Source organism: Mus musculus, chromosome 19, assembly GCF_000001635.26.
Source record: "Mus musculus strain C57BL/6J chromosome 19, GRCm38.p6 C57BL/6J".
NCBI lineage: Eukaryota > Metazoa > Chordata > Mammalia > Rodentia > Muridae > Mus > Mus musculus.
In genome coordinates, this window is record NC_000085.6 from 43,728,995 (window position 1) to 43,753,010 (window position 24,016).

The following is a 24,016-nucleotide window of genomic DNA, read 5'->3' on the forward strand; positions in this document are numbered from 1 at the left end:
ATGTGGTAGCTGCCAGAGTGGGACTCATCCCAGCCAGGCACCAGACCGGCGATCTTTGGTTTTTATAATGCCGTTTTCTCCGGGTTATAGCACAGCTGCTGCCCAGGCCACAGCCTCCCCCATACATGCCTGCACGCCCGCCAGACCTGAGGAGTGCGGCGGCTTTTTTTTTTAAAATCTAGATGCATTCAGTTTGTCTTGTTTGCATCCAAGGACACTCTACTCTTAGTACTGTATTTACAAACTATGCTTTAAGATTTATGTTACAGCTGGGTGTGTTGGAAGCCAGCGTGGTCTACAATAGAGTTCCAAAATAGCCAGGGCTACAGAGACCCTGTCTCAAAATCCAAACCAAACCAAACCAAACCAAACAAACCCCAAACAACAAAAGATTTACATTGCAGGTGACCTATTTTGTCTTCCTGCTCACTTTTTTTTTTTTTAACTTTAGTTTCAAAGGCCTTTTGCTCTTGTACCCACATTCAACCGCCCACGTGGCTTCGCCTCCTGTAGACCAAGGAAGGGAAGGTGCTGGAAGTCGGTCAGCCCTTGGCCCTGGGTGTCCTTAAGCTTCATTTGCTGGCCACAGCTGGTTTCTTAGAATGTCTGAGTGGAGAGATAAGAGGGATAAAGTGGGATGGAGACTTCAGCCGACAGCCCCAGTCCACTTTGAAACTAACAGTTCTCTCTCCACTCGCCCTAGGGACCTTCGGCAGGGACAGGGAGGAGTCCGGCCAGCCCACGGCAGCTGGCTCCGCCTTTCCTTTGTCTACAACCACTATCTCTTCTTTGCTTGTACCCTGGTGGTGCTTCTGGCCATCGTCCTGTACCTTCTGCGCATCCACAGAATTCACCGCAGACAAACCCGAGCCTCGGCTCCTCTGGACCTGCTGTGGATCGAGCAAGTGGTGCCGATGATTGGGGTCCAGGTGGGGCCGTGAGGCTGGAGCGGAAGTGGAGAACCTCCCATTCCTTCGGATTGCTGCTGCTGCTGCTGCTGACTGAATTCCTCCACTTTCTCGAACTGGCCTCCGATGCTGCTTTGGCCTGCGAATTTCTACTTATTCACTTTGATTTCTTTTTGGTGCCCAGGACGGGACCTCTTCTCAGAAGTCGCAATTTAACTTCGAGGAACTAAATGTCGAGAGGCTGGTGCTAAGCTTAGCCCAAATGAAGCATGCTTCTCCTTTATCTCAGAAATTTGATCTGTTTCTGGGATGTAGCATCCCCCCCCCCCCCCCGCCCCTTGCTGAAGCAAGTTTTTGATTGGGCAACCGGAGGCGTGGTTGAAATCAGCTTGGATTGACTGCTACAAAGCCAGAGACATTCCAGCAAGTGCAGTTGCCCCTGTTTTCTCTGTAACAGAGAGATCCTTATGTGGAAGATCCACAGCCTTGAATAGGGACCTAAGATCTCTGAGGTTCAGTGGACCAGATTTCAAGGCAACCAAAACGATACAACTTCCTTGCTTACTTGACAAGCCATTGTGGATGTGCTCGGAGATTCACCCCCCCCCCCCCCCCGCAGTGTTTCTGATTTTGTTATATAGATCTGAAAGGTTAGAGCGCCTTTGAAATGGATGACTTATTGAAGATCTGACAGTATTTTATCTGATACTTGGTCTGACCAGTATAGAAAACATTTTCATGTCTATGTGCCTCACAAGGCTGCTTGGGCATTAATATTGCCTTTTGAGCCTTAAGTGTGCTTATAGATTGGAGAAACCGTGATGGGAACAGGACCTAGTTTTGCCTGTTTTGGTTACGGCCTCACAGGCATATAGCGTGTAGAAGATTCAAAGTGACTTCCCTCATTTCACTCCTAAGATCTTATATATATATATTGGGAAGGAATGTACTTGTTTTGTTTATAAATTATGTTTTGTTTTAAGAAAGAATAGCATCAGGAGAGTGGGCAAAGGCAATAAAATCCAAGGTTTTGATTTTTGTTTTTGTTTTTTGTTTGTTTGTTTTTTGTTTTGTTTTGTTTAGTTTTTTTGAGACAGGGTCTCTGTAGCTCTGGCTGTCCTGGAGGAATTTGCTCTATAGACCAGGCTGGCCTTGAACTCAAACTCACAGAGACCTGCATCTTCCTCCCGATCACTGGGATTAAAGGCATGAGCCAGCATGCCTGGCTTAAAGTCAAAGATCTTACTTTTTTTTTTTTTTTTTTTTTTTTGAGATGCTCAAAAGACAGCAAATTCTAAACTTTGGAATAACTAGATAAATCTGCCATGGAGCAACCTGGCCACTTTCTGGATGTCTGTCACAAATAGCTCTCCCACTAGCGGGGAGAGGAAAGCCATATTCCCGATGTTCTCACCTACTGCCTCTCAGACGGCCTTCTCTGCAGCCAGCCTTTCATACTGTAGTCCTCCATCGTCAGCTCCTCCCTGCCCCCACCTGGGATTGTTCCCAGGGCCGAAGCAGGAGTTTGATTTCTTCTTTTGGGGAGTAAGGCAGGTCTCCTGAGCCCAGTTTTCTAGGTCGCCAAGGCCAGCCTTGAAGCCCTGATATCCCTGCCTCTGTGTCTTTGTAGCGCTGGCTTCAAGGAGAGCATCACCAACCTGGCTCATTTTCTCTTCATTTTGCCAAAGCCTTTTATCTCTAGTGTTGGAGTTCAGAAGAAAAAAAAAAGAGTCTAAAGGAATAAAAATGAATTTCTTTGATAATAAATTCCTCCTGGGAACAGAAGGAAATGAAATGATTTATGAAATAGAGAAAAAAGTCAAGATGGTCTTAGGGAGGAAGCCAACGTGAGGATGAGTGTGTTGACTTAGCAGTTAGGCAAGGCTGCAATTACCATCATCTCCTCCCTCTTCCTCCCCCTCCTCCCTCTCTCTCCTCGCCCCCTCTCTCTTCTTCCTTCTCCTTTCCCTTTCCTCCCCTTCCCTCTTCTTCCTCCTCCTCCTCCCCCTTCCTCCTTTTCTTCCTTTTCTTCCCCCTCCCTCCCCTCTCCCTCCCCTCCCCCTCCTCTTTTCTTTTCTTTTCTTTTTTTTTTTTTTGAGGCCGAGTGGGTGTCACTAAGTAACTCAGGCTGGCCTGGTTCTCAGTGGTCCTCCTGCCACAGCCTCCTGAGTGCTGTGATTACAGATGTGTGCCACCATGCGTGCACATTAGATACGTGCACACCTAGCAAAGAATTCTTTCATGTCATCTACTTTTCATTAGGGCTGTGAGGTTGACATCTTAGGACTTCTCAGTTGTCTCCCTTCTCCATCATTCTAATTTTTATGTCCTGTGAGTGAGCCTCTGCTTTTTTTTTTTAATGTTGCTATAAAATGCTCTTACCAGCCATTTGCTTCCTCAGGGAACATTTAGCTTCATCTTGGTTTCTATATAGCTGTCTTGGTGTGTTGAGAGATCTAGTCAGAAGTCCCTGGGCAGGTTAACAGTGGCCATGTTCATGGGCTCCAATTGAGACTGGAGGAGGGAGGTGGTAATGGTCTGGTTGTAAAGCTCTCATTACTGATCTTCCTCTTTGTCCTGATGCTACTAGAAGCTTCCATCTGTCAAGCACTTATTTGTATCCCTCTTAATGTTGTGTTCTTTACTATATATCATTTAATCATTACGGCAGCCTTTCGGATTGATACCCCTACATTCTTTTTATAGTTTGGAAAAAAAAAATCTCAGGATACCTATCTTTATCATTTCTCAATATAAATATATTTCTTAATTTATTTTAATTAGTCTTTGAGTTTCTGTTTGGTGCATTGTATCCTGTTTATTGCTTTCGTATTATGGGGTCCAGACTTCCCTTCCTTACAGTAAGGCTTCCCGGAGTTCCATAGGTTAAGAACTCTGTTATATGGAGCTGAGGACATTGCTCTCAACTCATCCCTGAGGGTAGACTTCAAATGGGATCTCATTAGCCAAGTTTTCGCTGCATCTGTTTTAGTATTTAAAATACTTTTGGTTTTATGTTTAAGCCATTAGCTTAACTTTGCACAATTTTTTTCTTACCCACAACATTCCAATAATTACAATCTGAATGAAGGTACAAATGCATAATAGAGATATCTACCTCATTATGGAATAGGTGGCGATTCTTGGGAAGTTTCTAGACTGGGATTTGTATGTGACTTCATTTTAGCTGGACTAGGAATTAAGTAGGAACAGCATTGGCTGTTTCAGAGTCTCTTAAATCGGTCTCTTAGTTTATGTTTTACCCTCCGTCTTTGCTGTGGGGAAGGTAGACTTCTGCCAAACTCGTGAAGATTTTGCTGGCATTATAAAAATTAGTATGTTCAAAAATGAGGACTAAGAACCAAGTTTTGGCACCTTTGACTAACAATACAGAATAACAAATATTTTTGTAAACCATGATTGCAAAACAATGATTGAAATCAAATACTTTTAGGTAATGGTCTGTATGGTGGGTGGCTCTGTCCTTGACCTTCACCCTCCTCCTAACTTGGATGTGATCGAACTGGAAAAGCTGTTGTACCCTGCGTGGGTTCCTGTCCATTCCAGGCTTTCTGTTTTGGTGGGAGGCTTGTTAAGGTTCTATTTTAAGCCAGCTTTGTCTTGTTTTATATCCCCATCGGCTGTCTTTGAAGGGTTTCATATTTCCCCTTGGCCTAGTAGTTCATTATTTTTGTTTGTTAATACTATCATTAGAAGGACAGAGGAGAACCACACACCAGCAGACCATTTTCATTTCTGGAAATCGGAGCAATAAAAAGACTTTTTTTATATTGTAAAATGGAATTATTGCTCATGCTATAAGGGCTTCCAGTTTTTCAAATATGAACCAGGCCATTGCTTCCATGGCATGAAAACTTGAGTTGAAAATGTTCTGAGTCATAGGCTGTTTAACCATGCCTGCATGTCAGACAAGCTTGAAGATGTGTCTATTCCTGAGCCTCTCCTTAAAGCAGGACAATTACTACCAGACCCCTGACTCCCACCCCCACCCCCAGGCTGCTAGTCCGTTTACTGTAACCAAACACTTGAGATCGTTTATACAGAGAACGGGTTGTTCTGGCTCACAGCTGTAGATGGTCAACTCAGTAGTCAAGTGTCCCTCTGCTCTGAGCCCGCAGTGAAGTGTACGTTGCAGCAGGCATGTGACGCAGAGTGGATGCTTAGCTCATGACCAGGATGCAAGAAAGGATGGAGTTGGGAGTCTCACTCATCCTCCAATGATGTGAAGACCTTCTAGGAAGCTTGGCCACGAGGGTCCCACCATTCCCAACGATGCCACCATGAGGACCAAGCCTTTAACAGATGGCCCTTGGAGGACATTCTCAATCTGAGCTACCGCACAGTTTGAAGGGGGTCCTGGTGAGTCCAGCCTGATTTCGGCTCTGCCCCTTTACTCAAGCCCGCCTCTGCCAGCAGGGATCCCGGGCCCTCCAACCGGTCAGGTTTCTGTTCAAGTTCTCCTTCCACGCTGTCCCACACTGTCCGTTTAGTTGAAGCTGGAGTATACACTACATCTCCTCCAGGATTTCTACCTTTAGCACGGTCTCTGCAGTGGCTACGGCTCCTTCCACTGTGACCCATGACCTTAAGGACAAAGGCTTTGGGACCGCCCTGCTTCCGGTGGCTGAGGCGGCTCTTTTTACATGCTTTACGTTAAGAATTTTGTCAGCCAGGCGGTGGAAAAACGAATTTTTGTGGAATTCTTAAATTTCATGGAATAGTTCTTAATATTCTGATAGATGTGGAGCTCTAGAAAATGTGCAGCGTCTTATGTGGCTCTGTGTGGCATATGCCCACATAGAACCCCCCATTCACCCCAAGACCAGGAGGGCTGCAGGTAAACTGCTATTCTAAACTCCTGATTATCAGAGCTGGTCTTTGCAACCAACTTCACTTCAGGCAGTCTCACTGACCCTGCCGCAGGAAACCAGATCTCAGTGCAGGTTAAAGACGCAAACCTGAGCCAGTGAGACAGCTCAGCGGTACAAAGCAATCGCCACACAAAGACAGAAGGAGAGAACCAACTCGCAGGAGTTGTCCCCTTTTCTCTGCATGCACGTGCATGTACAATGCATATCCCCTGTCATGTACATGCACACACAATAATAAGTAAATTCTTAGAAAAATTAAATGATGTCATAAGAGTTAATGGCCTAATCAATCCCAAACAAAAATCCTGGGTTAGCTGACTGAAAATACATGTTTTAATTACCTTTATTTATAAATTAAAAACAATTGACAGAATTGTGGACAGACTGTTGAAAACATTAAAAGAAATTATTTAATCCTTTAAGTGTGCAATGGATTTTTCTGAAATAGACATTTGGGGCATAAATCAATAATTGTATTAGGGTGTATTTAGGGTGTGTGTGTGTGTGTGTGTGTGTGTGTATGTATGTGTATATATATATATATATATATATATATACCATAAAGCAGTTAAACAGCTAAATATTGGATCTGTTCCGAACATGCTTAACTGTAGTACAAACAAACAAACAAACAAAAACCTGCAGCAAAATATCTGAGACTTGAGCTGACTCCAGTTGCCATGTGCTTGGGGTGACTATAAACCGGTTCCGAGTGGTCTCTGGCTGGACCCTCCAGCCCTGTGCTGATTGCTTCTAACTGAAGAGTGCGGATTTGGAGTTGGGAAGCAGAGGGTGTGCAAGCTGCCCTGGTCCCCTTCTTGGAAGGCTCCTGTCTAGCGGAGTTTCTACCCTGCTGACACAGGCCCAACAGGTTAAATGAGGCACGGTAGGTGCGGTAGCGATTCGGAGGGAATGGGAACAAGCTGGCAGAACTTCAACCCAGCCCAGTCCTGTTCAGAGGCCTTGTGATCGCTTAGGTCTAGGATGAGTCTTGTTCTGAGGTTGAGGGAACCTCTTTTGTGCAATAACACAAGCCCAGCAGGGCCTGGGACTTGAGGAGTGAAACACATGTGCGTTTGTTTTTGCTAAGACTAGCTAAGAACAGTATCCTTTAGGATACACCGAGACTCACAGAATAATTATTAGAGTTAAAAAAAAAAACCTGATCATCTTGTTCAGAAACTGCAAATGTGCAACCTCAGGTCAGACATGTTAAGCCTCCATATATTTTTTAAAACTTGAAATTGTCAACATTTAATTTTAATAATATACACTCCAGGGCTGGAGAGATGGCTTAGCTGTTAAAAGTGCCTGCTGCTCTTCCAGAGGACCCGTGTTTGGTTACTAGCACCCGTATCAGGCATATTAAAATCACCTTTAAGTCCAGCTCCAGGGACCCAGCACCTTCCCTGGCCTCCATGGGCACCCGTACACACATGGCATATATTAACACAAACACACATATGCATAAAAGAATATTCACTTCACAAACCTAGCTAGTTAGCTGCTTATCAAAACCAGAAAATATGACAATTTTAGACCTTGGTAACAAACTAACATGCAGTCACCAGCCAACTGGTCGAGTAGCTCCACAGGGGCACGTGTTCCTGAATCTGTCACTGTCACCAGAAGCCTGACTAGTGGGCAGGACATAGAAACCAAGATCTAAGAAGTCAGCCCGCCTCTTATGAAGCAGCAAATGGCAGATCCTTGTTTATGTAGCAGAGTTTTAAAGGAAACCTCTGGTATAAGCACACCTTAGTAATGTTCGTGGTCCAGTGCCCATCTCAGAACAGTTCTGAATGACTTGACCAATTTGGAAACCATGTGGCATGTCAATACCACCGTCTTAGAAAAGGCTAAGTTCTTGTGTTTGGTGATGAGTTTCCAAGGCAGTTCCAGTCCTAGGAAATGATCCTCTGAGAATTATTTAGGGACTCTTCGGAGTTCATTCATGAGCCAAAGGGCACCACTGAGCAGAGCCAAGGAGCCTGACTGGTGTGTGGCAGCCAGCGGAGTGGGGACGTACATAAGCAGAGTGCTAATGCCCAGGGCCACCTGTGGTAGAAGAAAGAAGAAAAGAAGTCATCTTGAAAGTGACTGCACACACCGCCACGGTGTCTCTCAGACATTACAAATGCATGTACCCCATGTCAGAAGCAAGCATCCATAAAATAAAGAAATCCAGGACGCAGTCAGTCATGGTGCAAGCAATCCTATTGCCTCAGTCTCCAGAGTGCTGGGATCATGAGCATGGGCTACCACACCCAGCTCCTGCTTCCTGTCCCCACAGGTCATCACTGCTACCATCCTATATGCCTCACTTTTCATGTCTGTGGTCATGGAGAGACACAGTTTTCTGTTTTTGTTGTTTGTTTAAGGCAAAGTCTCACTGTGTAACCCTGGCTGGCCTAGAACTCACTATATAGACCAGGCTAGTCTTAAACTCACCTGCCTCTCCCTCCCAAGTGCTGGGATACAGAGGTAAATATAGTTCTATGTTGTTAAAAATACATTGTTCTGGGTTGGAGAGATGGCTCAGTGGTTAGAGCACTGGCTGCTCTTCCAGAGGTCCTGAGTTCAATTCCCATCAACCAAATGGTGGCTTACAACCATCTGTAGTGTGATCTGATGTCCTCTTCTGGAGTGTCAGCAACAAAGTATTCATATATATAAAGTAAATAAATAAATCCTAAAAACAAAAAACGTTGTCATTGTCCCTCGCTCTTTCTTAAACTGCTGTGCTGCATCTTGCAGCAGAGCCATCCGGTGGTGGCTTTAGTTTGTTTCCAGTTTTACCATCACAAGTCTGAGTTTCCTTACTCAAAGCTCTGAGTGCGTTAGTTTTTCTAAGACAACTGTCAGTTTGGGGGACCAAAGCTTTATATCTCATATATCATATATAATATACATTATATTGTCTAACTGCCCTTTGAAGAAAGTTATTATAGGCTCATGGTCTCGCCAAGAATATCCAAACATGTGCATTTTCCTAGACCCATGCTAATCCATCACCTCTGCCTCACACCCAAGCTTCAGCTCTCCAGAGAGCGACAAGCACCAAGTGGGGGGTTAGTATTTTTTAGTTGCTCCTCTCTAATATTAAAAGGCTGTTGTGTTTACCAGCCATCTGTCACTTCTCATGTGGCCATCATGTACTGCCACCCTTTACATCATTATTAATCCACTATTACCATTAGCTTTGTTTGGGGCATGCCATTGGACCAAGCAGGGCTGTGTACCTGTGCATATGCCAAAGCTAGCAGAGTCACTGCTGCCATCTTGGTTCTTCGAGGAAGGGGGATTCTCCGGGACAGGAAATAGAGCACTGTAATGGCAGTGACAGACGTGACTCCCTACAAGAGAGAAAGATGGTCATTGTGCAGCTAGGATTTCTGTCACGTTGTGTGGAGAGCCGTGCCGCGAGCAATCGCCATTATAAGATGGCGCTGGCCTCCGCTGTGCCTAACTAGTAAACAAGCCTTGTACGCAGGTGCGAGAGTGAACTCACGCCTAGTCATTGCCCATCTCGGGCATAGTAATGGGGTGATGGGCGAGCAACAAATCAGGAGCTGACACGCCACATCAGGTGCTGAAACGCCATGGCTGAGGGCTATATAAGCAACGCCATTTTCCAGAGTCGGGGTCTTCCCTCCTGAAGAAGCAATAAAGCTTGCCTCAGAAGAACCGGTGGTTGTGGTGGTTGTGTCTTTCTTGCCGGTTGAGTGGGACGCGACAACGTTGACTCCCATTCAAGTCACACATCTCACACCATTCGTCAGCCAGGAACAACTTTCCTAGTCACGACACTACCCACCCCAGCTGCTCTGAGTGAGCATCGCCACCATCCCCTTCTGCTCCAACTGAGGTGGCACTGTCACCAGGGCACCACTGGGGTTTGTGTTTCCTACTTTGTACATACTCTTCCCTTGGGGGAGAGTCTTGCTTCTTAAGTCAGACCTTGTATCCTTAGCTGTAATTTCACATCTAACTGTACATTTTCTGCAAAGTCTTATTTTTATCTTTTGGGCATGGGTGTTTAGCCTGCATGCATGTCTGTGCGCCATGTACATGTGGTACCTGCGGAGGCCACAGGAGCTGTTGAAGCCTTTGGAACTGGAGTTACTACCTTAAAGCAGGGCTGACCTCAGCACAGAAAGGGTTTAACCTGAGTGGGAGTGGCAGTGCTTCCAGCTGGCAAAGACAATGAAAATCTCGGTTTCATTTACACCAGAAGAAGGGTCTGGGTCTGGCAATAACGTTTCTCATCTCCATCTATGCCAGAGAGGAATGTCTTCTATCATATTTCTTTATGTTTCAGAAGGAGCTATGGGGGCAGATCCAATCCCAGTTTACTTATGCTAAAACACTGTGTAGGGGTGGGGACTGAAACGACCTTGAATATCAGCCCTAGCCCAAGGATATGGTCTTCTCTATGTCTCCCTGTCTACCTTCACACACTGGGCATGCCTCCATCTGATGGCATCCTACCCCTAGCTTAACACTCACTCTAGAGGTTCGGTTTCTGCTGGTCATGTCTTAAGAATGCTGCAGAAGGAACTCCAGGGTTTTCTTTGCTCCCTCTTTACATGTATTGCTAGATCTTAACTTCTTGTTCTGTTAAAGCTTCTCTCAGATCCACCAGTTATCACGGTCTCCCACTTACGCCTTGTGCCCTGTGACCCTACCCTGCCTTCTTTAACACTACTGCTTCATGGGGGTCTCCTGGGTACAGTTCATCATACTTAGGCTGCCAGGGCAGTCTTAATACGGCTCCCACACAATCAGTACCTATCAGCTTAAATAAATGGAACAGTATTAATAGGCACCCTTGGGGCTCGTCCATAGCTGAGTGCTCTGTTCTCTAACAGCCACCCCTCTGCTGCACTGGCACTTGGGCACATGCAGGATTGAGGGAGTCAGCACTATTTGCCTGAATAAGCAGTTACTGCCCTGTGGCCTGAGGCCGTCAGTGCCTCTCTGGCACTCCCGATACTTGGTGTGGGGTCCCCATGGCCAGCAGCACATAGCAGCACACTCACCAGAAGCCTGTGATCAAACTGAACCATGGTAGGATTCTCAAAAACATTCTTCAGGACAGGGGAGAAGGTCAGGAGGTCCTCTGGGATCCAAGATTCTCCCATTTTGGGGAAGGAGTTGTAAACGAGGCCAGCATCCAGCCCTGCCACAAAAGCCCCTGCGTGCCAAGACACACAGGAGTTATTCAAATGAAGACCAAGTATTAGTCCGAACACAGAAAAATCTCCTGCCCAAAGCTAGATTGAGGAACAATTTGGAGGATAATAGAGAAACAGGCAAGTGGGAACAGAAAGAACGCACTCACAATGTTCTCAGTGGGGACGCACATCACAGTCCCACAGGAACCCAGCAGCGCCTGAATCCTTCTCTGCTCTGACCTCGAGACTCCAGCACGGTCTCTCTCTGCTGGAGACCAGAAGCGCTGGAGATCTGCTGTTTGTTTCCACTCTGTGTCCTTCCTGTCCCTGACGCTGCTCGCTGCTCGGCTCTCTCGGGACCTGATGGACTCCTCGCTCCCTCAGTCCCTGCTCACGCATCAGCACGAGAGGACAGGAACCCGCACCCTTCCCGTCTGCCCCCTTCCTCTCCCTCAGGCTGCTTTACCTCCTCATGGCACCGAGTGATACTGATGCCCTTGCTGTGCACTATCTGTCTGTCTTCCCAAGGATTCGGGAAATATTTGTTGAAGGAGCAAAGAAAATACCAAAAAAAAAAAAAAAAAAAAAAAAAAATCACAAACTTACAAACTAAACCCTGTCTAAGCACAAAAGGAAGGCAGGTCTGAATGAATGGATGATAGATCCACTATTATCAACAAAGTCAAAGAAATTTGAATCATTTTGTAAGCGTGACTTATAACATCAAAATTCAAATTCACCTTATACAGAAAAAAAGTGAAAAGCAGAGAATCGGGGTAATGTGGGCTGGTTTGATTAATGTCATTTTCATGGCTGAGTGGCACTTGCCAATAGAACTGTCTGTGGTAACTGAAGTGTTCTAAGTGGTTCCTGCAAACATTAGCCAGGAGCCTTCTGCCCCTGTCGAGGACTCAGTGTGGCTAGCGTAACTGAATGAAAGCTAAGTGCTAGTTAACCTGAGTTTAAGTTAACCACACTAGATACATCTAGTCCCACACTAGACAATGCATTCCAAGGTGGGGAAGGGAGAGGTGAGCACACATTTAAGAACAAGAAGCCTAGGGCTGGATGACAGTGGCTGCTGCTCTCCCAGAGCTCGCCTCCCAGCACCCATGCTGGGTGGCTCCCAAGCATATATAACTCTGCTACAGGGCAATGCAATGCCCTCTCTGGTCTCTGCATACCTGCACACATGTGGCATACACTCACACAGACACACACATGTACACATAAGTAAAAAATGTGAAAACTCTTAGGAGGACAGGCCTACATGGGTCTGAGCTCCAATGAACTTGTCATCTTAGACCCTCACTGAGTGCAGGCCGCCTGTGTGACCACTCTGGTGTAACCTGTAATAAAGCTTACACCACACAACTAACACAGTTGCGGCTACATGTCAGATGCCGTTCTAAGCGCGTTATGTACATGACTTACGGTCATCGTCTCGGTTTTGTACACAGCTTGCAGCTCCCAGTTAAAGCCAGAAATTGATCTGAACTTCGGCAGTGTGGACTCAGTAAGTGCTCAATAGTTTTGTTCAACGGAGTGGACAGCGGGGAGAGGAGCAGAGAACGGACGCTGGAGTGAAGGATGGAGAGCGGGGTAGGGGACAGAGAACAGACACTAGAGTGAAGAGTGGACAGCGGGGCGGGGAGCAGAGAACGGACGGACGCTGGCGTGAAGGGTGGACAGCGGGGCAGGGAGCAGAGAACGGACGGACACTGGCGTGAAGGAGCTGGGTGTGAAGGAGCGGAGCGTGACAGGAAAAGATGAAGAGGTAGGCAGGAAGAAGAGAGTGTCAGGCAAGAAACGCCACTTCAAACTGGATGGAGATATTCTACATATGCTGGGCTGAGCCTACCTGAGAGAGCCGTGAGGAACACCAGGCCTGCTGTGCCACCAGCAAACCGTCTCAACCACAGGAGCTGCCGAGTTTCTGGTAACTGGAAAGGATAATCAGGTGAGCTGTTGGGTAGGAATTATGGAGGCGCAACATCGGCAAACCCAAACCCAGACAACTTGAGGTCAGATGGTCTCTGCTGACGAGGATAAGTACTCTCAGCAGACACTGCTCCAATATAGGATGATGCTTCCAGCAGACATTGTTCACATGTAGGTAAGTAGTCCCATCACACCCTGTTCCTACATAGGATAAGTATCCCCAGCAGACCCTGTTCTAACAGGCTAAACACTTTCAGCAGACATTGTTCCAACATACATCTATTTCATTGTTGGATATTGAACTGTCCAAATGAGCTTGGACACTCGCATATATTTCAAATAATTAGAATTTAAATAGCCTCCAGTAGCTAGTAGTTTCTGGGATGGAGGACATGACTCGATATTGCTTAACTAGCCATATATCTCAAATTCTTTCTGTAATTAGGTAGAATATAAACAAGTAAAAAGGGCAAAATTGATAAATGTTATCAGTAACCTGCCACAGGTTCCATTCCAGGTTTGGGTGTGTATGTGTGAGTGTGAGTGAGTGTGTGTGTGCACGCTAGTACTTAGGAAGGATGAAAGAGCACAGGGGTTGAAGAAAGATGGCTTATCAGGAAACAGCTATAGACACAAGCAGTTTATTTTATAAATTTCCCTTGGAAGTCAGAGGAAGAATTTTTCAGATGAAGAGTATTTACCATGAAAATGTTTCAATATTTGGCTCTGTTTTGAACATTTCCAGTCCTTACTGGGACTCAAGCCCCTAACTCTAAACACCTATTAAATGATTCTACTGAAAAAAGTCTTATGTTACATCAAAGTTTTTTTCCATGAACAGTTTATTCAGGTTGACTCATGATTTAATACTTACTTACGTATTACTTTTAAATTTAAGCATTTTAAATGATCATTATGTATATTGTGGCGTCTATTGCGCTCCTCATTCACCTTTGCGTGGGGTCAGAGGACAGAACTCAGTTTTCAGACATGCTGAGCCATCGGCCCACCCATAATCATTATTTGTAAATATAAGAAAAAAGTGAAAGAATTAAAAAAGAAAGAATGAAAATAGTGACCTAAACAACTGTGGTAATTTGAGACTTCTCATAAATGAAGGCTTCAAAACAATTGGAACTTACTTTTAAGTCACATAAAAACATTTTCTTGAAACAAACAAACAAACAAACAACATATAGAAAAGCACTTTTTAGACACAAATCACTATGGCTCAATACAGTGTCAGTCTAATGCTGTGTCCCCACTTAATACTGCACAATGGGGCAAGAGTTCAAACCCAGCTCTTGATCTTGTCTCTCTTGTCTTGCCATTCACGATCCACTCTGGGGGCCAGGGCTAACGTGGTTGGGTCATGCCTGACTGTCAGCTCCCCTTGCCGTTTTCCTACAATGTGTGCTTTTACATTCCTCATTAGATAATGCTGACAAGGTATTCAGCCTCTATATTATCAAGCCACTCTCCTGGCTCTGTGTGTGTGTGTGTGTGTGTGTGTGTGTGTGAGTGTGTGTGTGTGATACTGACATACTGATACATGTTAGAACTGGAATCAGAACCTCACGGATACACGCTTTGTAACAGGCTTTAAGGGAGTCTGGTTTTGACTCACTAACTATGCATTAGAACCAGCTTTTCCACTGCCCTGCCATGTCAGCACCGGGCAGCCGTGGTGACCCTGATGCTTACCTTGTGCTGAGGCAGTAGCAGTGACAGGGAGGTCCACAGACTGGCACAGTAGAGAACCAGTGCTGACCCCAGGTGGGCTGCGAGGCGGTACTGACTGACCCGAGGGATGTCATAGGACTCTGGTTTTTCTTCCAATCCACTTTTCACCATATACCAACCCAACAGACCCTACAAGTCAAGTAGAAAGAGGCAAATCAAACAAGGTTTGACCTGTCAGGTTCTATTGAGAAACTAGATTATCAGAAAGAATGCCCTACTGACCCATTTTCTACACTCTCCTACACAGCCAGTGTTCAGGATCGCTGTATTTACAGCATTAGTGCTTGGCTACTCTTTAGACTTACGTTTTGCTGAAGATAGGTCATGTATATAGGATCACACAGATGTTTATCTGCACCCAAAACTGTACAAATACTCAATAAAATTTAACATGTAATTCAGTGAAACAGAATATTCTATGAAAACTAGATTGTATTTAGAAAAAACGTAAAAGTTTAACTGTTTAAAAACAATTACTTTTGAGATAGGTGGGTATAAGATAACATAACCATCTGAGGGGAGGTCATACAAATGTGTAAGATTTTGCATGCAGATTGCTTTGCAAAAATATATTTCTACTCTCTAAGAAAAATGAAACTGGAAGCTAATTTGTGGAGATGAAGAAATTTAAAGTTGAACTCCAAACTCACAGTCCAAAGAGACTTCAGCTCTTCCTTCAGAAGGAAGGAAGAAGGGAGAGAGGGGGGAGGGAGGAAGATCAGCAAGGAAAGCATGCGTTTAAGCCCGATGTGGTGGCACAGGCGTGTGACTCCAGCCTTTGGGAAGTAGGAGCAGCAGCAGCAGCAGCAACTTGAGGTCATACTTGGCTGCACAGCAAGTTGGAGATCAGATTTGCCTACATGAGACTGTTTCATAAATCCAAACCAAACCAAACAAAGAATAACAACAAAAATCCACTCCTCCCCAACAAATGCATGATTCTGCTTGGAAAGCTCACAGAATGTGATTCATAATTCTCTGCTTTAACTAGCAAATTACCAAGCTACATCAATTCTAATCTTGTAAGACAAAACACAATCATGACACACACTCAACCCCACATGACCAGGTCAGAGGGTTGAGTCTCTTCTACTTCTTCAGGTAATTCTTTGTGGATACTTCCTTCCTCCTTCAAGATTAGCCTGGCTATCATAACTACCTCTCTTCTGCGGGGACACTGGAAAATGAAGGCATATACTGTGCAAATTCTCTAGCCTAATTTGCTTCCTCACACAACCACTGACAGCTTAAATTTCTACCTTCATTTTATTTTATTAAACTTATTATTTTTATTCCATCTAACTTTGCTTAGTCACTAAAATATAATAAAAGTTAACATAACTTTTATTAATGTCTAATTCTCTTCTGCAGTCTGTATTGTCTTGTTAATTTCTTTTTAAAAATAATTTGTTTATTCATATTTCATATGCATTGGTGTCTGCCTGCATGTGTGTCTGTGTGAGGGTGTCCGATCCTTTACAACAGGAGCTACAGACAGTTGTGAGCTGCCATGTGGGTGCCTGGAGCTGAACCTCGGTCCTCTGGGAGAACAGCCAGTGCTCTTAACCATCTCTCTCTCTCTCTCTCTCTCTCCAGCTTGTTAATCTCATCTTAACTAGCTCATCTCCTTAACTTCTGAGTTAAATTAACCGCCTCATTTCCTACAGGTCAAATGTTGTTTCATTGATGCTCTGACACCATCAGGACCTTTACATTTTGATCCAAATACTTGTAGGTGTCCTCTCTATTCCTTTTCTTGGCTCTTAGCTTTGACTGTGGGAATCTTGCAAAGCTCTTTTCCTTAATAAAAGTCCAGCTTACATGCTTTTAAAATACCATGCATACTGAACATCAGTTATATCTGTACCCAGCCTTCATCCCACAAACTGTTCTTTTGGAGTTTCCTACATTGACAATTTTGGAATTTTGATTTCTTTTTAAAAAACCACACAAATATTATGTTTTTGTTTTAATCACAGGTATGGGATATGGGGCTGCTTCAGACTGTCCACAGCAGCTGACTAGGATTTGCCTCGTGCTCTAGCCGGGGTGTGATTTTGCCAGCTGCAGATAGTTTCTGTGATTGTGTGACATTTGGAATTCTAGGGACTTTTCAGAGGATCTATAAATGCTAGAGCCCTGAGAGGCAGGGATGTTGTTGGTTGCTGTTGGTCATAGTTTGTTACATAGTCATATGCAAAGAAGAAACAAGAAGAAATTAGATACCCCGATGGTCAAGATCAAACTTGCCTCAAGGAACGTGCTGCCCCTAATCAGCAGGAAGTTGTATAATGATAATGTGGCTCCTTTCCTGTCTAACCTTCTTTCCTATCTAGTGTTAGGGGGCTGAAAAGGGTAGAGAAGGGTGGCTTTCTAAAGCCGCTCTCCAGTAGGGATTACTCTTTTCTTAGACAAGTTAGAAAAATGGAAGAGAATACAGGAAGAGAACCATAATAGAGGCACAAACTCTACTTCTAGTAGCACAAGATAATGTTCACCCAACTAAAAGTGCTTGATAGATATGATCTCATTTAACGTCTATAGTCCCAAGTGGTGCTATTAGTATCTCCCCCTGTAGAGAGAATATCTTGTATATTGTATGGATGCATCACTTGTCAACTGAAAAACCTATGGCCTATAGAAAAGGGTAGAATAGAAAGTGGGACACCTGGGAGAGAGCCAGGTATCTGGGAGATTCACCCAGGAAGAGGTGACTAGACAGACACATGGTACCTGAGCACAGGTAACCAACCACACGGCAGAATGTAGATTAAAATAAACGGGATAATTTAAGTTATGATCTAATAAGAGAAAAGCCCAGCAATATGGCCAAGGTATTTGTAAATATCTTCTGAGTTTGAGTCTTATTTCTGGGAGCATGGGGCAGGGAGAAGAACCAGCTGTAACTTCTACATCTATTTACAGTAGGGGAATCATATATGCAGAAGTCAGATGGCTTAAGCCTATGGCACTAAAGTGCTCACTCTACCTACTCTACTGGAGTGCTTCAGGGATGACTTCCTTAAATAATGCCAACTCTTTGGAGTGTCTCTGGTTTGACAATCTTGAAATAAGCTTACCTGGAAACAGACTAAGCCACAGAGGGCGAGAACACGTCCTTTCATGCCACGGTTGAGCCAACCCTTTCTCCAAAAGTAGGCAGCAGGCAGGATGTATGCAAGGCCTACAGCTCGCCCCCACATCCGGTGTGAGTATTCCATGTACCAGATAAACTTGAATTCCGCCAGCGTCATGTCATGGTTCAGGCTGGGTGAAATGGAGTCAAAACGAAGAAAGAGGGAACTCTTGTATTTCTGCACTTATTTTGTGTGCACGGACACATATGTGCTGCCACATGTGGGTGGAGGTCAGAGACAATGTTTGGGAACCGTTTCTCCCCTCCCACCTTGTGTCTGATTAGAGTCTCTTATGTCCACCACTGCACTAGGTACTTCAGGCTGGGCTGGCCCTGAATTTCTGGCTGATTCTCCTGCCTCCACTTCCCAATAGTGCTGGGATTATAGATGTCCACCGTTGCATTTGGCTTGTTCTATAGGTTCTGTTGTTGAATTTAGGTCATCATGGTTATGGGGCAAGCATTTTTACCACTAAGCCATCTCCCCAACTCCCCCATTTCATTTTTAGTTCCCTAGGGAATGCAGAAACATTCTCAATCTTGCAGCTTGTTAGGTCTGCCCTCACATTCTCAATCTTGCAGCTTGTTAGGTCTGCCCTCTTCCTCTTCCAGTAACTTTAACATGACTCAGGACTTAAAAGACTTATAGCAGGCAGCTCACTATACTTATGTGAACCAAAGATCAAGAAATAAATCTAATCATTGTAAAGGATTTAAAGAAGCAAAAAATTGAGTAGTACATGTGCTGGCTGGTTTTATGCCAACTGGACACAGGCTGTAGAGTCATCTGAGAGGAGCAAACCCCAGTTGAGAAAATGCCTCTACAGGTTGTGGGCAAGCCTGCAGAACATTTTTGTTGTTTTGTTTTGTTTTTTGTTTTTCGAGACAGGGTTTCTCTGTGTAGCCCTGGCTGTCCTGGAACTCACTCTGTAGACCAGGCTGGCCTTGAACTCAGAAATCCGCCTGTCTCTGCCTCCCAAGTGCTGGGATTAAAGGCGTGTGCCACCACAGCCCGGTGAACATTTTTTAAATTAGCAATTGATGCAGGAGGGACCAGCCTATTGAGGGTGGGGTCATCCCTGGTTTGGTGGTCCTGGGTTCTATAAGAAAGCAGGCTGAATAAGCCATGGGAAGCAAGCCAGTGAACAGCACCCCTGTGTGGGACAGAGTCCAAGAATGGAGTTGTGTGAGAATTCTGAGTGCTTTTGAGAAAATTCCAAGAAAACAAGATAAGAGTCCTGTGACCTCAGTTTCTTCGAAACACAGGATTTTTCTTGGCACGAGTTTTCACACTCCTCCCAGGCATAGTGGATAGGAGTGGGTTGCTTCAGCTGTTGTTACTCATATGCCTCCATGAGAAAACATGTCGTGCCACATGTGGCTTGTCCTTGTGATTGAACACCTTACTCACGTGATTCTCCTTAACCCTCAGGGTAAAAATTGCTGACTGCTCTGGATAAAGTTGGCCATTGCATGAGACTTTAGACTGCCCTGCGTTTAGGCTCCACTCTTCCTGGTCCCACCACCTTTAGAACAGTGAGCACCCTCCATGGCCTCTGCCTGAGCTCCTGCCACCAGGTCTCTGCCCTGCTTGAGTTCGTGCCCTTCCTGCTTCTGATGAACTGTTCTATGGAGCTGTGAGTGAAAACAACCCTCCCCTCTCCAGTTGGCCATGGTGCTTCACTACAGCAATAGCAACCTCACCTAAGATGGGACATTGACTTGAGGGGCTTTGGAGATGGGTCAGTGTGTGAGGGGGCTCACTGCGCAGGCGTGAAGACTTAATCCCCAGCACCCATCTAAAAAGCTGGCCATGGCTGTGTGTACCTGTAACTCTGGTGCTGTGGAGGAGAGACAAGAAGCTCACTAAGACTTGCCGGCTGTGAGCCTGGCTCCTTCAGTGAGAAGCCATATCTCCAAGCCTGCTACACACAGGCACATATGCACCTTTATCACACATAAACAAACATATTGGTCAATTTTTTTTCTAACACTTACATTTTAAATTCTGGAAATTGCTGGTACTTTTGGAACTCTGCTTCCCACTCTTCCTGGCTTGTGGGCGGCTTCATCTCCTTTATCAGATGCCAGTCTACCATTGAGAGGCCAGACTCTGTCAACCTTGGGATAGGAAAACATTTCCTGAGTGTAATGTTTCTAGGTTATTCATAAATAGTTGACTGCAATAAATAAATCCGAACTTAACTCATGGGTGTGAATTCCTTTCCTCTTCCTTTTCTGATTTATTGCTGGATGTGGAATCCAGGTTCTCCCGAAAAGCAGCCCCTCTATGGCCAGCCCGTAATTCCTTACGCTTTTATTCTCTCAACTCTTATTCAACTGCTCCCTTCTTCTCCCCACGCCCCCAAACAGAGTCTGTGAGATAGCTTAGGCCTGCCTCTTACACTTCCCAGGTGCTGAGACCACAGGCCTGTGCCACCATGACTGGGTCCCACTTAATTCTTTCACTAGCATTTCTTTTTAGGCAACAACAATGCTTAGATTAAAGGAATGTGTATTAAATGCACAAACGGCATTCTTATTATTTTGGTGGTAGGGACTGAATCCAGGGCCTTGCGTAGACGAAGTATTCATTCAACCATTGAGCCCTACATAATACCAGCTAAAACTAGCCTTTCCTATACCAGGAAAAGAGACTTACTACAGAAATATAGCTTCAAGATAATATTATTTAAATTTGTTGCAATTTCCCATAACAGCCTATGCTATCCACACAGGATTTTGAAACAGGAGTTCAATGAACATGAAGATAAACACACACACTTCATTAAAATTAGAAAGTAGGGGCTGAGGGCTAGAGAGATGGCTCAGCGGTTAAGAGCACTGACTGCTCTTCCGAAGGTTCTGAGTTCAAATCCCAGCAACCACATGGTGGCTTACAACCATCCTTAATGACATCTGACTCCCTCTCCTGGTGTGTCTGAAGACAGCAACAGTGTACTTACATATAAAATAAAATAAAAAAAAAAAAAGAGTTTTAAAAAAAAAGTTAAAAAAAAAAAAGTAGGGGCTGGAGAGACAGCTCATCCAATAGAGGGCTTGCCTGGACACCAGCCTCAGAACCTATGTTAAAAAAACAAACAAACCAAACCAAACAAACAAAAAACAGACACAAAAGCGTACACTTGTAATCCCAGTTCTGGGTAGGTAGAGATGAACAGACCCTTGGAACTCAATGGTCTATTGAGCAAGTTCAAGGTCAATGGCAGGCCTTGGTTCTGAGAGGGAGACGGAGACAGACCCAGGAATGAAGTCATCCTCTGACCTCTACATATGTGCAGACAGATATGGATGTGCACACACAAACTAAAAAGTATCTTCACCCAAAGGAATCCAGTTTTTTAAACTAAAGGCCAGTGCAAGAAACATACAAGATAAGCCTGGAAAACCTTATCAGATCAGAAAGCAAAGACACTTCCAAAGACCTTGTCAAAAGATGCTGGAACCTTTTTCAAGAGATTCCCACCAGTTAAGCTGGGAGATTTTAAGCAAACTATCAACACAATCCTCACAGTGTACTAAGATCTATCTAATGCGTTTAAATATATGCACTTCAGTGATCTGTTTGGTTTTATTTTATGTGCTTTAGTGTTTTGCCTGCATGTGTGTCTTCGTTACAGTGCCAGATCCCCTGGAGCTGGAGTTACAGACTGTTATGAGCTGTTGTGTGGCTGCTGGGAATTGAACCCAGGCCCTTTGGAAGAATAGCCAGTGCTCTTAACTGCTGACCCATCTCTCCAGCCCCAGTATATTATGCACTTTAAAATCCAAATCCTGTCCTTGTAACCTTTGGAGGATCTTGGCAACAGACTCATTATTTTGGAAATTAGTGAACAAAGAAAACCAGTATCCTCCTCCTGCCTTTCTCATAAAGACTATCTCCTGGGGTGATGACAACACAAACTACCATTTTGGAATTCTCACGAAATAATGGATTCAGGCAATAGTAATCAAGTCAGCTGAATAATGGATTCAGGCAATAGTAATCAAGTCAGCTGAAGTCCCCAACAGATCCCGGAGTGAATGCTGCATCACCTAGGCAATGTTCTGTCCCCTCATTCCCAATCTGAATCTAATAAACAACTACTCATTTAAAGGACAAAGGATATGTTAACCATCACCAGATAGTCCCTGGTTACTTTGGGTAACCACAGGACAAATGACTTGGTCTTGTACAATAATAACAGAGCTATAATAAATACATAAAAGTAAAAGATGTTAGAGGAAGGGAAAGCCTAAATCCATAAAGTCAGTTTATAGATATTAAGACAACCTAAGAGATACATGAAGCGGCTGTGATTTATGTATGATCTTAACACTGGAGAGGTAAAAATATATAGAAACAACGCCCAGCAACAGTTAAGACTGAAACTGGTCCTGATAATGAAACTCCTACTAATAAAAAGCCAACCTGTTCTAAGGCAGAGCAGGCTACCAGTTTCCCCATCTGTAATGGAGCGAGCTAGAGTAGATGAGGCCCAACGCTCCCTTTTTGGCTGATAACCTGATTCACCAAGAGTAAATGACTCACCTGGTCACTCCTCCCAGAATAACTGCTCCAGCCACTGTCCCACTGCACACCAGAAGCCATCGGCCCACCGCCCGCTCGGCTGCCCTCGAAGGAAGGGACACTGTCCCTTTTCCGGATTGCAGAGCCACTTCAGTGATGGTGCTGTACTGTCCTGGCCTCAGAGGACGCTGGCTGCCACAGCTGCTGCCACACTAAGGAGCAAGACAGAAAATCGTAACTGAAGAATCTGCTACCAACACTTATCCTCAATTTAACTGGAGTAAAGCCCCTGTAAGGCTGCATTTCACAGCTACCGCTCTGGTTAATCACCGACTCTCATCTGCACTACTGAGCCCTTTCTTACTGGGTTCTCAGTCTCTAAATGTGCTATTCCCTCCCACACACTTCCATTTATACTACCCACTGGAGATCGGGGCTGGCATCGTTATGCCCCAGACTTTCCTGGATCTTACAACAGGTTACTGTCACAGCACAAAGTACCTTCCCTACCACAAGCCTTAACACACAGTCATGTATCAGGTGATCTGTCCCTATGCCCCACTAAGCTGGGAGCTCTTCCTCTTGCTCCCTTTGTAGTACTGGGTCCTTACACAGCAAGACCTAATACATATTTGGTACTCGAACTAACAATTGAATGAACTGACTCCTCAAGGGCAGGCACTATGTGGGCATATTTTTTTTTCCAGGAACATAACAAACTCTAGAATTCTCTGGTTTCTCTTCACACCATAAAGATCTTTCACCTTTTACTACTGATTATCAGAGAAGAGAATACATGTCTTCTTTTGAGTCTAACACTAAGAGCAAAAATATGTTGGCCGGGCGGTAGTAGCGCACACCTTTAGTCCCAGCACTCGGGAGGCAGAGGCAGGTGGATTTCTAAGTTCAAGGCCAGCCTGGTCTACAAAGTGAGTTCCAGGACAGCCAGGGCTACACAGAGAAACCCTGTCTCGAAAAACCAAAAAAAAAAAAAAAAAAAAAAAAGTATGTTCAGTTTCCTACTTCTAAGTAACTGGGTATCTTAGACAAGCAACTTAAAGTAAGTCTCAATTTCCTTCACTGTGGAATGGGGCTACATAGGAGTTCCTGACTGCCTGGTGGCTTTTAGCAAAAACCAAATGTGCAAATAAATGCATAAATAAATAAAATAAAAAGAAAAGAAAAATTACTGAGCCTTTATCACGTGCTAAGGGTTTGATGTATATTTAAAATTTTAATCCTTACAAACACCTTGTGTAACAGGTCGTTCTCCCATTCTACAGAAAAGGAAATTGAAACTTAAAAGCTAAGTAAATTGGTCAGTCATACACAGCAGTGGGTAATATTTCCGGATCCGCATTCAGGGAGGTGTCGGGACACAAGGAAATATGTCCTGAAATGAGAAGGCGAGCCGGACTTGCAGGGCGGTCCGTTTACTTTATCCTGGCCTTTTTTATCCCAGCCCGGCTTCCGTGATCCGAGCCAGCAGGAGTGGGTACCTGTGTTCTGGACGCCACCCTAGGGACCAGGAGCCCGACATTGCGGCTCCCCGTCAAGGCCCTCAGGGACGGAAGGAGCAACCGTTGCATGCTGACAGTACAGCGCCACTGCCGGAGCGCCCCAGCGAGCTGCGGTCCGCTTCTCCGCTCCCGAAAGAACAAGCACTTCCGGGTCAGGCGTCGTGCGCG

The 24,016-nt window shown here is 44.8% G+C and overlaps 2 protein-coding genes across 2 annotated transcripts in view; one reads left to right on the forward strand and one right to left on the reverse strand.

Moving 5' to 3' along the window:
* Entpd7 (ectonucleoside triphosphate diphosphohydrolase 7) overlaps positions 1–4,859 on the forward strand; it is a 44,165-nt gene extending 39,306 nt beyond the window's left edge. Inside the window, exon 13 of the mRNA NM_053103.5 lies at positions 704–4,859. Within this exon, the coding sequence (NP_444333.3) occupies positions 704–941 (238 nt within the window). The 3' untranslated portion in view covers positions 942–4,859. The remainder of the gene's footprint in view (positions 1–703) is intronic.
* Cox15 (cytochrome c oxidase assembly protein 15) lies at positions 4,260–24,006 on the reverse strand. Its single transcript, NM_144874.4, has 9 exons — positions 23,828–24,006; positions 22,350–22,540; positions 19,796–19,918; positions 17,742–17,928; positions 14,623–14,790; positions 12,839–12,920; positions 10,843–10,997; positions 9,043–9,156; positions 4,260–7,858 (listed from the first exon to the last, which is right to left on the reverse strand). Exons 1-9 carry the CDS (start codon positions 23,915–23,917, stop codon positions 7,727–7,729), a joined length of 1,242 nt encoding a protein of 413 aa, NP_659123.2. The 5' UTR covers positions 23,918–24,006; the 3' UTR covers positions 4,260–7,726.
* Positions 24,007–24,016: the final 10 nt, after the last annotated feature.